The 17,905-nt window shown below is 40.4% G+C and overlaps 1 protein-coding gene across 1 annotated transcript; it reads right to left on the bottom strand.

The window, feature by feature from the left end:
• Positions 1-5,313: 5,313 nt before the first annotated feature.
• ATP5F1A (ATP synthase F1 subunit alpha) lies at positions 5,314-15,331 on the bottom strand. The gene is made up of 12 exons (XM_079942533.1): positions 15,192-15,331; positions 13,599-13,677; positions 12,162-12,331; positions 10,171-10,344; positions 9,917-10,083; positions 9,563-9,711; positions 9,091-9,242; positions 8,759-8,983; positions 8,145-8,252; positions 7,892-8,036; positions 7,010-7,160; positions 5,314-6,870 (listed from the first exon to the last, which is right to left on the bottom strand). The coding sequence occupies exons 1-12, from the start codon at positions 15,249-15,251 to the stop codon at positions 6,789-6,791; spliced, it is 1,662 nt and encodes a 553-aa protein (XP_079798659.1). The 5' UTR covers positions 15,252-15,331; the 3' UTR covers positions 5,314-6,788.
• Between the last annotated feature and the right edge of the window lie 2,574 nt (positions 15,332-17,905).

The following is a 17,905-nucleotide window of genomic DNA, read 5'->3' as shown; positions in this document are numbered from 1 at the left end:
CCTGTGTGCCACAACTACTGAAGCCCGCATGCCTAGAGCCCGTGCTCCGCAACAGGAGAAGCTACTACAAGAAGTCCGCATACTGCAATGAAGAGTAGCCCCCACTCACTGCAGCTAGAGAAAGCCCACGCGCAGCGACAAAGACCCAATGCAGCCAAATATAAAAATAAATATATTTAAAAATAAAAAGTATAAAAGTTGCCTGCTTTAGCCACTTCTTATATCCCATTTCTGAGACTTCCATGTGCACGAATTAAAATTTGTTACTTTTTCTCTTGTTAATCTGTCAGGTGTCAATTTTATTAGTAGGCCAGTCAAAGTGGGGGAGGGGAAAATTCCCCCTACTCAACACCTAAATTAAGATTGGAATTTTCGTAAGTGAAAGTGAGTGAGGTAAGGAACTCAGAGGATCTGTTCCTGGTCCAAGTAAAGATGGAAAAACTTTGATATTCACTGTCACAAAAGACAACCTACTGCATGTGGGGCTTTTTCATCAAAAGCCACCATTTAAGAGTGAAAAGCAAGCTAAAGAATAGGAGATGAAATTTCTAATACATTTATCCTACAATGAACTCATATCCAGTATGTGTATATATACATGTATATGTGTGTGTGCTTTTTTATATATATATATATATATATATATATATATATATATAAAACTTGTAAAACTAAAACCGAAATACCAGGACTGTTTCTAGGGCTGGGGCAGGAAATATACAATATAAGGTAAGCATGGAGCATTTTGCAGTACCAGAAAGCCCACACGTACACATACACAATTGAGGGCATTACAAAGGGGCACCGGAGCCAACTGAAAGAGGCCACAATGGCCAAAGCTGGAACAATTTGAACAAAAGTAATGTAATACTGCATTATAACCCAAAGTATAAAATAACTGACCAGGAATTCGTACTGATATAAATAGGTGACTGAATACATAAAGGATATATAAATCTTCTGTGCATAATTCCAAATAATTTATGTTGATGCTCCACCTTCAAGGAGGTGAGTAAAACTTCCCATCCCTTCAGTGGAAGCTATGAATAGTCACTTCCTCCCAAAGAATACAATATGGAAGGAGGTGAGGGGAGAGTAACCTTACAGTGGAGAAGCCTGATAAACAAAACCTCAGGTAGGTGATCAAGATTAACATGAACAGTCATAACTCACATTGACAGTATGTACCCTTGACATCAGGTGATAAGACTGGTAATCTACCTCTGTGGTCTTTCACCTAAAAACCTATAATCCTAGTCTAATCATGAGGAAAATATCAAAGTGAAAGACATTCTATAAAATACCTAATTACTATTCCTCAAAACTTTCAAGGTCATTACAAACAAGGAAATCTAAGAAACTCACAGCCCAGAGGAACCTAAGGAGGCATGATGACCAATGTAGTATCCTGGATGTGAAACTGGAACAGAAAAAGGACATTAAGTAAAAACTAAAGAAATTCATGGTGTGGGGGGGGGGGGAGTAAAAAACAAAACACCTAAGGAAATCTGAATAAAGGATGAACTTTAGTCAATTATGATGTATCAATATTGGTTCATTAGTTGTGACAATATACCATACTCCTGTACTATCATGATGCTGCCTCAGCTCAGAAAGGCATTCAGGTCAGCTCCAGTTCAGGGGCCAGAGCTGTGCTGGGCTCGAGTTGATACCTTGGCCAAATAAAATAGGTTCAGACAGAAACTTGTATAAACCACCTTTCTAAAATACATCTTTATGGTTAATAGGATTTGTTTTAACTGGCTAAATGCAAGACCCCTGGAGAGCACAAGTGAGGTCAGTATTGCAGGTTGGTCTTGCGATAATTATTGTTTTAAAGATGCCTGTGCAGAAGAGGCAGGCCTGGGACTGCTGCTATCTTGAGAAAAGCCTGCTTGCAAGATTAGCCCTTGACTAGCATCTAGGAACCTGACTGGTATTCAGTTCCAACACAGATATAAAAATTTTGTGCCTAAACTGTTTGTACAATGTGACTTATGCTGAATACCTGTTTCCTTCCAGGAGTCTGGAATTTTAGTACATGCTAGGCAGAAGGTACCCATGTGACTAGCCCCAATAAAACCCTTGGACTGGGAGAGGACTAGAAAGCTTACACCTCGTTTCCTCCATACATTACTCCAGGAGCATCTTCCCATTGCTGATTTTGCAATCTCTGGTTCATACTGATATGAGATGGAATGCTTTCCTTGAGAAAATGCCAGCTAGTCAATGTAGAAAAGAATTATAAAACCACCACTTTACAACTCCCAATGTTGTAACTATTTCAGGCAAGAATCAACAGATCCCAAAACCATTCAGTGAAAGATGCTGGGGAGATAATTAGGGAAATTTTATTAAGGACTGCATATTAGTGAATCAATGTTTGTCTTCTTAGGTGTAATAGTGGTATTGTGGTTATAAAGATGAATATCTTTATTCTTAGGATATAGATGCTGAAATGTTTTAGCTCAAGTGTCCAAACTGTCAGGATGCCTGCAACTTACTCTCAAATGGTTCACCAGAAAAATGAATAAACGAAGTAATGAATGAATAAAGCAAATGCATCAAAATATTAACAACTGGTGTATATGGATAAAGAGTAAATGGGTGTTAATTGTACTATTTTTTCAACTTTTCTTAGGTCTTCATAATTTAAAAAGAAAGTAAAGAAGGGACTTCCCTGGTGGCGCAGTGGTTAAGAATCCACCTGCCAATCAGGGGACACAGGTTCAAGCCCTGGTCCAGGAAGATCCCACATGCCGAGGAACAACTAAGCCCGTGCACCACCAACTACTGAGCCTGCGCTCTAGAGCCTGTGAGCCACAACTATTGTGCCCGCGTGCTGCTACTGAAGCCCAGGCACCTAGAGCCCCTGCTCCGCAACGAGAAGCCACTGCAATGAGAAGCCCGTGCACCACCACAGAGTAGTCCCCACTTGCCGCAACTAGAGAAAGCCTGCGCGCAGCAACAAAGACCCAATGCAGCCAAAAATAAAAAATAAAATAAATTTAAAAAAAATACTAAGTCAGAAAAAGACAAATATTATATGATTATCACTTATATGTGGAATCTAAAAAATAACACAAATTAATTTATTTACAAAACAGACTCACAGAACAAACTTATGGCTACCAAAGGGGAAAGGGAGGAGAATTAATTAGGAGTATGGGATTAACAGATATATACTACTGTATATAAACAAGGATTTACTGTATAGCATATACTACTGTATATAAACAAGGATTTACTGTATAGCATAGAAAACTATATTCAGTATCTTTTAAAAACCTATAATGGAAAAATCTGAAAAAAAAAAAACTGAATCAGTCTGCTGTATACCTGAAACTAACACAATATTGTATCAACTATACTTCAACCCACTAAAAAACATGGGCTTCCCTGGTGGCATAGTGGTTAAGAATCCACCTGCCAATGCAGGGGACACGGGATGGATCCCTGGTCTGGGAAGATCCCACATGCCATGGAGCAACTGGGCCCATGCACCACAACTACTGAGCCTACACTCTAGGCCCACAAACCACAACTGCTGAGCCCGCATGCCTACAGCCTGTGCTCCACAACAGAAGCCACCGCAAGAAGTCCATGCACCACGACGAAGAGTAGCCCCCACTCACCACAACTAGAGAAAGCCCGCACACAGCAACAAAGACCCAATGCAGCCAAAAATAAATAGATAAAATTTAAGTCTTCCTCTGGCCAAATGCCAATACGAGCTCTTTTCCAGCTCTACCAGTAGGTAGTCATTTTTAATTCAAATGGCATTTTGTACTGGTTACTTACTGCATCTTATTTGTATTTCTAGGTAGTAGCTGCACAGTATTTACAAAGTCATCATTGTATTAAACGTCTTTTGTCCCACTCCCTAACCCTAGATAAGTTACTGAAAGGATCCTTCTGCCTTGCTCACTTTGTACCTTTCTTTAGTGTTCATCTCATAGTTGATGCTCAATAAACTAAGCACTATTTAAAATATGCCTATCTTGGGCTTCCCTGGTGGCGCAGCAGTTAAGAATCCGCCTGCCAATGCAGATGACGTGGGTTTGAGCCCTGGTCCAGGAAGATCCCACATGCCACAGAGCAACTAAGCACCCCTGTACCACAGCTACTGAGCCTGCACTCTAAAGCCCACAAGTCACAGCTACTGAGCCCGCGCACCAACTACTGAAGTCCATGCACCTAGAGCCCCTGCTCCACAAGAGAAGCCACCGCAATGAGAAGCCTGTGCACCACAACGAAGACCCAATGCAAACAAAAACAAAATTTTAAAATTTATAAAAAATATGCCTATCTTAATATTTCTAGAATTACAGACTTTATTATCAAGAGACCTTAAAATACATATCTGAAAGCCATAAAACCTCAAATTTCAAAGCTCAAGTACCTTTTCAGACGTTCACCATTCCTCTATAAGCTGTACAAAAACCATTTTATGATAGGCCATTTGGCTGCCGCACAAGAAGGCCATTAATCAGAGTATTCAGGCCTGCCTGTTCAGAACAGCCAGGTGAAGTGCCCCATCACATTAGTCTCTGAGTGGTTAAAAAAAAATACATTTGAATCTTAGAATTTGTTGCTCCTGGTTCACTGCTGCAATAGAATGGGCTGGGCTTTAGCTCAGTAAAATCAGGGAAAGGGCCATACAGCTTAGAATTCTTGACATGTTCTAGCACAACTCTTTATTTACATGAACAAAAACTTAAATGACTTACCAAATTCATACAGCTTATTGACAGTAGAAACTAAAATCTAAATGACCAGACTCACCAAACTTTTCATAGGGCACATCTGCTCTTTTAGTATCAGTATCATCTGTCTATCGTTAGACAAATTAAACTAGTACTTCTATTTATACAGAGAGCCTACCGAGACTGAGAAGAACATAAACATTTTGGCTTTCATCAGCTAATAAGTCACATAAGCAAAATTTCTTTATCTCAAGTCATAATCTGCTTATATTGTAATGACAGAGGATTATGGTAGGGTGGGTAATGTGAGTGTCCACATGAAAAATTCTTATCTATTTGGTGAGATCAATAGATCACACATATAATATAAAAGCGGCATAATAAAAACTGCAATATGGAGGTAACTGACAAAAGAAATAAATGAAGTTAGTTGCTTTAAGAGAGCAGAAAGTTGGGGGTAGACAAGCAAGAGATTGCCATTTTTCATCAACAGCCCTGTCTTGAGTTTTTGATTCATTAAATTATATACCTGTGTTAATTTAAAAATGAATAGAGCCCAGAAAGTCACAGGCATGGGTGAAATTTAAATACAACACACATATGGCAGTTTAAGTGGGGAAGAACCATTTAATAAATGGAGCTGAAAAAACTGGATATACATATGGAAAAGAATAAAAAACGACTTCTGACCTCTACACAAAAATACAACTCCAAATGGATGATGATGGTCAATCTCTTATGTCAGCTCAGCTGGGCTATGGTATCCAGTTTTTGGTCAAACACCAGTTTAGACATTGCCGTGAAGGTTTTCTTTTTTGGCCACGTGCCACTCAGCACATGGGCTCTCAGTTCCCCCCCCAACCAGGGATCGAACCTGCTCCTCCTGCATTGGAAGCACAGAATCTTAACCACTGGACCGCCAGAGAAGTCCCATGTGAAGGTATTTTTTTAGATGATTAACACTTAAAAAGCAGTAGACTTTGAGTAAAGCAGATTACTCTCCACGTGGGTGGGTCTCATCCAGTTGAAAAACCTGAGGTCCACCATGGAAGAAGGAATTCTACCCCCAGATGCAACTGTTCCCTGGGTCTTCAACCTGCCCATCTACCCTTTCAAACTTGCCAATCCCATAATCTCTCTATACAGCTATGTTTATGTTTTATTTCTCTGGAGAACTCTAATACTGAATTAAGCTCAGATGACAAAGCAAATCTTTAGAACTCTTAGTAGAAAATATAGTTATCTTTCTGACTGTAAAAATTTCCTAAATAAGACCAAAAATACTAACCATGAAAACTTGATCACTTAAGAACTGCAGCTTATAAAAGGTACGTTAAAGCACACAATGAGAAAATATTGACATGTTCACAATTTTACTCTGATACCTCCTTTCTCAATTTTTGTCCTAATCTTTCACTCTTCACTTAGCTTTTTATTTCCTTGACAATTTTAGTTGCCCTGTTCTTTTCCTGCCTACAGTACCTCTTTATGCAAATTAGTCTTCTGGGAAGAGAAGTCAATCAGACTTTTCAACATTATCAAATATGAACTTTGCCACATATATACAGTTAGTGAATTTCTTTTTAATCAATCACAAAGCACTCTAGAATCTTACAAAGAACTCAGTCTCGAATATTATGTGGGCCTGCTAACTTTATAATAATCAAGTAAAAAAAGCTAAGAAACATGTTTACCAATTCCTCAAAGTATAATCTCCATTCTTTTTAAAGAATCTATAGGGCTTCCCTGGTGGCGCAGTGGTTGAGTCCACCTGCCGATGCAGGGGACATGGGTTCTTGCCCCGGTCCGGGAGGATCCCACATGCTGCGGAGCGGCTGGGCCCGTGAGCCATGGCCGCTGGGCCTGCGCGTCCGGAGCCTGTGCTCCACCACGGGAGAGGCCACAGCAGTGAGAGGCCCGCGTACCGCAAAAACAATCTATAGAAAGCCACCAAGCAATAATGGAACCTTCATTTTAATGTGATTACTGTACATCTGAAGTATTGCAATAATCCTTTTATAAATGGAACAAGAAGAAACAATGACAAAACCAATCTGGCATTTGATGTGAATCCACAGGAGTTTAAGCTTCAAACCCAGCCAAGAAGTTTGTTACAACCTCTTTCATCTTTGCATCTGACTCTTCTGAGATCTTTCCATCAGCCCTATTTTGAAAACAAAAGCAGATCAGTTCTGACCTGGATAAAAATTCAATGACTAGCTTAATTACAGAATTCAAAAGAATTTTAACAAGACTTTACATTTTAAAGCTTACAAAAAAGAAGACATCAGTTGTGTTCATACCTGATTTTGCCCAACAGGGTTTGATGTTGGCTGATAACATGAGACAAGAAAGCATTCTCAAACTTTGTGATCTTGCTGGGCTCCAGCTTATCAAGATACCCCCTGACACCAGCGTAGATAACAGCCACTTGCTCTTCAATAGCCATGGGAGCTGAAAAGAAATAAGTGAGTTGCTCAACAAATAAATGCCATGTTTCCAAAGTCAGAGAAACTTACTTTTTCCACAAATTATTAACACGTGTCTACAGATTGCCTACTTTCACAAGTGGAAACTCCACATCAGTACTCCTTCCCACCTCCCCGCCCTGAATCAGTTTTTTCCTCATAATGGTAAGCCTTGAAGTGTAACCTCTGAGCATATTCCATGAGCACTGTATATCATCCAGCAGCATTTATATTCTTTTGGGTATAAATAACTTGCTGAAATTTTATAGCAAGGTAGTACACACTAACATTCTTTTTTTTTTTTTTAATTTTTTTTTTAGGCCGCACCCGCACAGCTTGCAGGACCTTAGTTCCCTGACCAGGGATCGAACCCAGGCCCTTGGCAGAGTCCTAACCACTGGACTGCCAGGGAATTCCCGACACTAACATTCTTTTAAATCTGCCAAATTCCACAATCATATAGCCAAGAGGGCGATGGTGGGGAGGAATGGAATCTACTATGTCTTAACTCCCAAAAGAAGGGTATTAGTACACCTTTCCTCACATTTACATTCAAATGGTAAGGACTGTACTTTAATTAACACAGGTATCAATCACATTCAAAAGACAATATCTCTGATCAAAGATTAACAGCACATATTCTTATAAGGAGCTATGCGATATTCCCAGGTCCTAACACACAGTAGGAACTTGACCAAATGGAAAAGTACAACTCACAATACTGTCCTTGCTTCAGCAACTCAGTCAAACGCACACCACGACTCAAGAGTTGTTGAGTGGCAGCATCGAGGTCAGAACCAAATTGGGCAAAAGCAGCAACCTCACGATACTGAGCCAATTCCAGTTTCATGGTACCTGCCACCTAAAATACAGAAATGGTTAATTCACACGATACAAAAATACTTACCTCAATGACACAGACCACCATACACTTTGATTTTTAACCTAATGACAAAGTGATGCAAATTACCTGTTTCATGGCCCTGGTTTGGGCAGCAGATCCAACACGGGATACAGACAAACCAACATTAATGGCAGGACGGATACCTTTGTAGAACAATTCTGTTTCCAAGAAAATCTACAATGTAAGGAAAATACTCACGCTTATTAGCAGGCCTAAAGAAATCAACTATTTTCAAAATTAAGTCACTGTAGCAAATGCTGAAGCCAGGAAGAATGCTAAATGTCTTATAGTAAAGAGCTCCTCAAATCTTTCACAACCCAATCAACCTGCATATTCTATTGCTGAGATTAGGAAATGTGAGTGAGATGAGAAAAGAACAGGTATCATATCTATATTGAATCTTATACAGGTGAAGTGGTGTGATTTCTCCAGGATTTGCTTCAAAATTATACAGGGAAGAGAACAGTGGGTAAAAAGAAAGCAAGAATGAAGTACACTATACCACGAATTGATAAATGGGTGCGATATGTGGGCTTTCATTATACTATTCTCTTTACGTTTGAGATTTTCCATAATGAAAACTAAAAAGCATTTAACAAATTAGTTCAAAACTACTAATCTCAACCAATGCCTTCAAATCATCCGAAGCTTTCACACTTATTTAATCATAAAATCAATACCTGTCCGTCAGTGATGGAAATGACATTCGTTGGAATGTAAGCAGACACATCACCAGCTTGTGTTTCTATGACTGGTAAAGCAGTCAAGGAGCCACCACCAAAAGCATCGTTCATTTTGGCTGCTCTCTCTAGCAGACGGGAGTGTAGGTAGAACACATCACCAGGATAGGCCTCACGACCAGGGGGTCGGCGGAGCAGCAGAGACATCTGACGGTAAGCAACAGCCTATGGTATAGAAAAGGGTTGTGAAGTTCACCTATTAGACAGAAGCTACATTGTCAACTACCACTGGGGCACTAACATACAGAGTCTAAAAATACATTTCATTTGACCTGTTTGGATAAGTCGTCATAAATGATCAAAGCATGTTTGCCATTATCCCTAAAATATTCTCCCATAGAACATCCAGAATAAGGAGCCAGGTACTGAAGTGGGGCAGCATCCGAAGCAGTAGCTGAAACCACAATGGTGTACTTCATGGCATCTGAGAAGAAAATAAATTTTAAGTTTTATATGGTTATCAATACTGTGATTTTAGATTAGAGACTAGAATAAAAATTATCTAACTGCTTTACTACTGTGACTTACTATTAAAATTATCCAAATAGCTTCTACTTCAAAGAAACTGACAGAACCTTAAGTTAGCTGCTGTTTTTTACTAGTTTTTTACATATTACTTTTGTATTGATTTATATTAGAAACTTCAGCTCATTAAGGAGTAATTAAAATCAGCCTACATTAAGCATAAGCTATCCTAAGATTAGCAGCATCCCAGATAACAACGAGACTACAGTTCCTTAATACCTGCATCTGTAAGTCTCTTCACCAACTGGGCAACAGTGGATCTCTTTTGACCAATAGCAACGTAGATACAGTATAGCTTCTTCTTTTCATCAGTTCCATCATTGAATCGTTTCTGGTTAATGATTGTGTCAATAGCAATTGACGTTTTGCTTTGAAAAGAGAAAATAAACATAAATATTACTAAACACTTCAAAGGATCCCCCAACTTAAATTTCACTCCTCTTCCTCTTCCTCCTCACATCACATTCTACTCTCTCCTGGATATCCAAAGTATTTACCATTCCAAGCCTAAAAGTAATCTTTCCACAGAGCAAATTTTAGTTAGAACTTTTCAACAAGCTATCAAGTCTTTACCCAGTCTGTCGGTCACCAATAATCAGCTCACGCTGACCACGACCAATTGGCACTAAGCTGTCCACAGCCTTAATGCCAGTCTGCATTGGTTCCCGCACAGAGATTCGAGGAATGATCCCAGGGGCTTTCAGACCAACTCGCCTTCGGGTCTTGGAACCAATTGGACCCTGTTAAACGATAAAAAGAAACCCCAGACCAATCAGTTTGGCTCTTTGTTAGAAGCTACAACCACATCTAATAAATGTTAAACCTACCTTTCCATCAATGGCATTACCAAGGGCATCTACTACACGACCCAACAGCTCCTCGCCGACCGGAACATCCACAATAGCCCCAGTTCTCTTCACAATATCTCCTTCCTTAATTAGTTTATCATTTCCAAACACAACAACACCAACATTGTCAGGTTCCAAGTTCAGAGACATACCCTATACAAAAGACACAATTGAATACCCATGAAGCTTGAGTGGCACTTCTTCCCATATACCTACACTACATATGAAAATAGAGGAAAAGAGTAATATTGACTTTTCAGATCTGGTTTACTCGTGAGTATTTTTCCAACTAAAAATCTTCCTTAGTTAAGACTTCTAAAACAGCAACACGTTCCCTTGAATAATTATAGGTTAGAATTATAAGCCTAAGAAGCACCTTATCACATCCTCTAAGAACTAAAAGCAGCAAAGAAATTGAACAGTTTAAGCTTTTTCTACTGCATTTCCTTTGCCTATGGTTTTTGAACTGGGTGCCAGTATGAAATAAAGCGATGCAGGTCAACTGGGAATTTTAAGACATGCTTGATTCACATCTGTGAGAACTCCATGAACAATTTTTAAAAACTATCTAGTCAGAACCTGTACCCATCAGGTTAGTAAAAAGTTAGATTAAAAGCTACTTAATCAAGAACAAATCTATATAATATGACAGTGCTGGGTCATCTCTCATCATTACAATCATATTTCAAAATGGTAAGACTTTAGGTCCCTAAATCACAACCAAAGCAAAAAGGCTAGTCCAGGAACTGACTCTGGTCAATAAATGAAGCTCTGGAGAATTACTTACACTAAATACAGAGGAATATCATGGAATATCATCACAGGTACAAAATCTTTAGTCTGAATATCTGATGTTCAACAGAGTAGTCACTAATCACATGTGACTATTTAAAATTTAAATTAATAATTGCCCTGTTGGGACCTCCCTGGTGGTACAGTGGTTAGGAATCCGTCTGCCAGTGCAGGGGACACGGGTTTGAGCCCTGGTCCAGGAAGATCCCACATGCCGCGGAGCAACTAAGCCTGTGCGCCATAACTACTCAGCCTGCACAGGTCACAACTACTGAGCCCACGCAGCTAGAGCCTGTGCTCTGCAACAAGAGAAGCCACTGCAATAAGAAGCCAGTGCACCGCAATGAAGAGTAGCCCCTGCTCGCCACAACTAGAGAAAGCCCATGTGATGTGCAGCAACGAAGACCCAACACAGCCAAAAAAAAAAGCTAAAAGGAAATTCAGTTCATCTATTTCAGCCTAACCTCTCAAAGATATATACACTATAGATGAGAGGTTAAATTCTTAGCCAAGGTCTGAGAGCTACTGATAAAACTTTCGGCTCCATAATTAGTCTTCCACACCAACAGGCTCTTTTTCCACACTGGACACTACCAAGCAGACCAAGAAGATCTTTCCCCCTGTGTGATTAGTGGATAATCCTACTGCCCCTGGTCCACCTGGATATCATGCTCTGCTTTCATCAGAGAACCCGTGACTCCTACAACTTTTCTCACCTTACTGCCCAACTAGGCTCAATCTAATAGAAAAAAGTAGACTTGTATCATTAGAGAGCTTGATAGCTACATCACTAGCTCACTTTTCAACAATAGATCCACTCTTACTAGAAATACAAAGTCAGTGGCTTTCAACTTTTCACCGGAAATGAATTTAATTAAAATTATCAAATGCTTTCGTATAGGATGACTTGAACTTCTCAAAATCTGGGTGAAGATTTACTCAGTTTTATATTTCAATGCTAATGTTTACAACTTATGTGTAAATCAGTCCTTAGGGTAAAAAGTTTGATTAACAAAAAATTTATTTTTTTCACAATCTATAATAATGACAAACACAAACAGTGAAGCAGATTCAGATTCAAAGTTAAAAAAAAAATCTTACACAACCTCTGAATTACTAAATGAATTAACTGAGGAGACACCAATGTTAAAACATCAAAATCTCATTTTATAATTCACCTTTAAACCTGAAGAAAACTCTACCATTTCTTCTGCTTGAACATTTCTCAGCCCATGTACACGGGCAATACCATCACCAATACTTAAAACACGCCCAGTCTCTTCAAGGTCAACAGAGGTATCAGCTCCAAGAATACGCTCTTCAAGAATAGACGACACCTCAGCAGTGCCTATTAAGAGAGGACAATTCCATTACAAAAAGAGCCTGGGCCAAAGACCTTTTCAAAACTCATTTCCCTAACAATATATAAACTAGAGTTGTGATCATAATAATTAAATTGCATTCTAAAACATAATGTCCAACATTTTTTTCAAAAAAGCTTGATACCTACCACTATGAAAATGAATCCAAGTGACTGAGAGAAAACTTCACAAGACAAATGTAAACCAGATTAAGGAGCTAATCAAATTAAGCAATACCCTTAAAATAAACATTTCCTATCTTGTAATTCTTTGGTTTACTCTCTAGGAAATCTGTATTTATGTTAAAATTTGAATATAACTCAAACTAAACTCTATAAAAAGCATATTTTTAAAATGCAGTGTATTTTAAAAAGCAACTCTTTGGGAGTTCTCTGGTGATCCAGTGGTTAGGACTCTGTGCTTTCACTGCTGAAGGCGCAGGCTCAATCTCTGGTCTTGGAACTAAGTTCCCGCCTCGCAGCCAAAAAAAAAGGGCAACTGTTTAACAAAGTGTAAGTACAGGTATCCCCCTCTTTTTGAAAGTTCCATTTATGCCATTTCACTTTTACAAAAAAGGGTAATCGTTTCTTCACACTTTAGCCATTTCAGCTAAGGAAAGGTTTCATTAGAATGTTCCACTTTCAAATAGTGGGGAAAACCTGTAACTTTTCCTTTAAAAGGATACAGGTACTATTCTTCATCTCAGCATGTGGGAGATACCTAACTTTATTTCAAATGCACATCTCAAAAGAAATTCCCCAACCTACAGCATCTTCCTAAACTTACCTCCTCACCTCTCTATTGCATTTACAATGTGCAAATTCAGACTGCCAGGTATAGCTTACCAATTATTGTCTTTGAAAAACACAGAGGTAAAAATTACCTGTTTTTTTTCAGTGTTTTTTAGGAGAGGAAAAGATTCATAGATCAGAAACGGTGCCCACCACCTGACATATACTTTGTTTCCACCAAAGGAGCATTCATTATGAGAAAAAAAAGAACCTGTACTAACATCAAAAGAGAAATACATAATTATAGTTCATTTCACTAGAACAAGAGACCCTACCAAGACAGGGCTAAATGGCTCATTATGGGTTAAGAATCTGAGATTCCATAGTAACTAAAATTGAAAGAAAACACTAACTAATGGAAAAAACCCAAAACATCCACAATAGGTATGTAACCTACGTAACTTCATTTTTCACTTAATCGCAAGGTAGTAAGTGTGGTGTAGACACAGAATTAACAACTTACCAGTCTTCTGAAGACGAGAGTTAGAGGCATGGAGGTTCCTTACAGCAATGAAGGATGACCCCAAAGCATTTTTGGAGACCTAGTGCAAGGATTTTTTTTTTAATTTAATTTTTTAAAAAGCCTTTATAAAACTAGCAAGCTTAAACAAACGCAGGCTTGGCCTGATCAAATTATCAGCGTAAATATTAACCACCTGAGAAAGCACTTTTGATCTATGTGAAAATTTATTATGCAGCTCCTGGTACACAATAAATATGCTAAAAAAAGCAGAGCATATTTTAAAAAGCAACAGCTAACAAAATATCTTTCTTTTTAAAGGCATCAGATAATATTATTTTGACTTTAGATATATTTCAATTGAGTTGTGGAAATTCTCAATTTGATAAACTGCTTCCTAAAAGGGGCAAATCTCAATAGATTTTCTATTTCAACCTTAAAAATAAAAAGCCTGTAAATGTTAGAGTTTGATTAGAAACTAAGAGATATGGCACATGCACTTTTTAAAAAAAAAATGCCAACAAATGTCAACAAAGCTTGCAGTAATCTGGACCCCTCCTCTTTCAAGTTGAAACACTGTGGTTGGTCAATGTCAATTCTGAAGACACTTCCTTCTATAGGACCTGGATGAAAATCATTAAAAATGTTTTTTTTTTTTTTTTTTGCTAACAGAAATCCAAAACGGTACCAAAGGTGGTTAGGGTAGTAAAATGACCAATATATTTATTTCACCTCCCAAACTGAGATTACTCTTAAAATGAAAGAACAAGTAAAAGTGTTTACACGGGACCTAAAAGTTATTTCCGTAACTCCAAGTGATATTAGTAATGAAGGGCACTGACCTCCACAGGTTTTTTCCAACCTATGTTCCATTTTATTTTACTTGATTTCTCAAACACTAACGATTCCTCAAGGAATCTTAAAACACGTCAAAGCACCACAAAGGAAAATCTGCCTGACTAGGACAATTTAGAAGCCAGCTCCTCTGCTGTCAAGGTATCGGCCGCAGTGAAATGCATAATTGCACCTGTACGGTGTTTTCATGATCGTCTCACTATTCAGCACTAAGAGACCGCCTACTGAAGCATTCAGAAAGCCACCTTCATTTATTGATGTCCTCTGAACCGACCTCGGGGAAGAGGTGGAAGCCTGGGGCCTGCTGACCTTCAATACAATGTCAGGCTCCCCAAGCTCGCTTCAACCAGGCCTGACAACAGTGCTCTGACCTTCAACGAGGAAGTCCCGGAGAACCAGCGGGACCGAACCTCGCCGTTTCGCAGCAGGCCTCGGAAAACTAGCGCCCCAGTCCTGACCTTCATTCAAGGCCTCTCTCAGACAAAGACTGGAATCCTCCGGAGGCGCCATCTCTGGATAACACGAAGGTCACTGCCTCCCCTGCAGCACTCGGCACCCTCCCGCACGGGGCGACCAAAGGGCCCTTCCGCTGCCAGCCCAAGACAGCCCGAGTGGCCAGCGGAGCAAGATGGCGAGGGCCGCCACAGCCCCTCACCCTCCGCGCAGAAAGAGCGGCCGAGCCCGTGCATCACCACCTACTGCCGCCGAGCCCCCTCCCTGCCGCCGGGACCCCGCGCTCACCAGCCCGGCCCGCCGAGGGAGGGCGCGGGCCACGGCCGCGGCGACGCGCACGGATAGCATCTTCGCTGCTCTTCCTCAGGTGCTTCCTCCGCAGCCGCAGCCTCTGGACTGACTGGGACAAAATGGCCGAGCTGCGAGGAAGGTCAAGGCGGCAGCACACGTGACCCGGAAGTACCGCCCCTCCCCCGGACGCGAATCTGCCGGTAATTACTTTTTTTAAGTATCGTTTTTAGATTTGAACCTCCAAATGATTAATTAGACCTTTTGCCAGCCTCGGCCCAGGCATTGGTTACCCATTTACTTTGATCTTTCGCGTCGACCTTATGGTTGCCCTGGGCGACCACATGGGTAGCGGAACCGGCCAAGAAGCAGTTACCAGACCGCATCCCGGCAGGGAAATGATGCTGGCGTCACCCCGTCCTGGGGCGCGGCTAGCTTGACCGTCAGGGGGGTTGATTGTGGCGGGTCCGAAGCTACAGCTATTAAACCTTGGTGATGTAGGTGCAGTAAACAGTAATTTCAACTGGGCGGTTTGGCAGCAGAGCGTTTCCTGCTGGGAGAATTAACGCGGATTAATCCGCAGATCGCTGGCTAACACTCCAGACCCTCTGAGTCAAAAACTGGGGGCAATCTGAATCTTTGAAAAGCATCCACACCATGCTAGATGATCTGATAAGCACTCAAATTGGAGAATCGCAGTTCTTTTAGATTCGATCTAAAAGAATCCTGTTTGCGAATTAGAGCAAATTGTTTTAAAAAAAAAAGTATAACGAGCATGGGGACCTCCCTGGTGGCGCAGTGGTTAAGAATCTGCCTGCCAATGCAGGAGACATGGATTCCAGCCCTGGTCCAGGAAGATCCCACATGCCACGGAACAACTAAGCCCCTGCACCATGACTACCGAGCCTGCGCTGTAGAGCCCACAAGCCACAACTACTGAGCCGGCGTGCTGCAAATACTGAAGCCCACGTGCCTAGAGCCCGTGCTCCGCAACAACAGAAACTACTGCAGTGAGAAACCCGCGCACGACAATAAAGAGTAGCCCCCACTCACCTCAACCAAAGAAAGCCCGCCTGCAGCAACGATGATCCAACGCAGCCAAAAATTAATTAATATAAATAAATAAAAGAAAATAGGTTAAAAAAAAAAAGTATAACAAGCACAAATTCTAATAGAGTGGTTGCCAATCCTGAGAAGAATGGTCCAGAATCAAAAGTCTCATTCGAGAGTGGGCTAGGGCTCAATTTTTCCTCTACAAGCAACTAGTTTCATGACAGTAGGGACTTTACTTTTTCATTTGAAGTAAAAGGGAAATGATGAAAATAACTTTCTATACCAACCCAATGAAATCAGGGCGGGACTTTTGTTCCTCCTACAGATTTTTTGGTGATATTGAGATTTTTGTGATATGTAGAGAATTTGGCGTGGGTGGGGGGATGTTGGGTATTTTGTGATAGTGGAGACTATTAACGTTGCCTTCACTTGCGGCTGTACTAAGAAGGATCTTTCAGCTTCATCCACCAAATCCTGGTTTACACAAAACCTTAATTTGGGTGGGGCATATAAATATGGGTTATAACAGTCATCTCCTAAAACAGCTTGCAAATACTATATGGCCATCAATCCCTTTCTCTAATATTCTACTTTCTTTTCAAGATGAGCCATGGATACATACGACAGTCCTCCTGGAAATTAGGTGTAGGAACAGGTAAAATTTTGGTTTGTAAAAACAAAGTTCAGGAATATTTTGTAAAACTTGTAGTGATGAAAGTGGACAAAGGGCAAAAAGATAACTTTCCCCACCACTTATCTGGAATTTAGTTAATGAGCAGATACATATTTAACCAAAACAAACAAAAAAAGAATAAGAAAGCCATACAGTATGGTGCTGGCTAGTTAGTTGAATTTCGTTGAAAAGTTTAATCATTTAAAATAGGCATATGACTTAGGAAAAAGATATTTGGTACTAAGTTATCCACAATTTGATGTTAAACCACATATCACAGAAAGTTAAGTACATGGTCTACGTTTCCTAATGTAACAGTATACTACAGGAGGTTGTGGACAGCAGCATGGTATAACCTGAGGAGACTGAAACACCCAATAGGAGTCAGAACACTGTGGTCAGATTCCAGCTCTACCACCTCATCTTGGTCAAGTCATATACTCCGAGTGTGTGGTTTTAATGTGAAAATAGGTAAAATAATGTGTGTCCATCTATTTTACAGGATTCCTGTGAGAATGAAACAAAAATAGGAAAACACAGAAAACTATACATTCCCGTAGAAATATAAAGAACCTCTCATGGCGTTAACTACAGAGTGATGGAAGGAGAGAACTTTAGGAAACGCAAGAAATGAATGCAAGAATGGCTGAGTGGCAGTGCCAGTGCCAGCAGTTGTATGCCGTTTTAAAACAGTCTCCAGCACATTTAGAAAGAAAAAACAGCCTGGCTCTAGGCAGCTTTAGTTCTCGTTCTGGAGGTGATACCATGGAGAGCGCAGAGAGCTGCGAGGTGGTAACGGAGGAGAGCCTTGCAGTGCTGAAGCCTTGGACCAGCCTAGTCCAAGGGCTCAGCGCCTGGAGTCCTAGTAAAAACTACAACTCCCAGAAATCCCGGGCCCCAAAGGGGGCGTGCCCAACGGTGTGCGGGCGGGGTCGTCAGAGCAAGCGGGGCGCTTGTCCCGCGAGAAGCTGCTCGAGAAGTGGCGGGA

Source organism: Stenella coeruleoalba (assembly GCF_951394435.1).
Source record: "Stenella coeruleoalba genome assembly, chromosome: 14".
In the NCBI taxonomy this organism is placed as follows: Eukaryota; Metazoa; Chordata; class Mammalia; order Artiodactyla; family Delphinidae; genus Stenella; species Stenella coeruleoalba.
The sequence above is the reverse complement of the archived record's forward strand: the minus strand, read 5'-3'. Positions and strand labels throughout refer to the sequence as shown.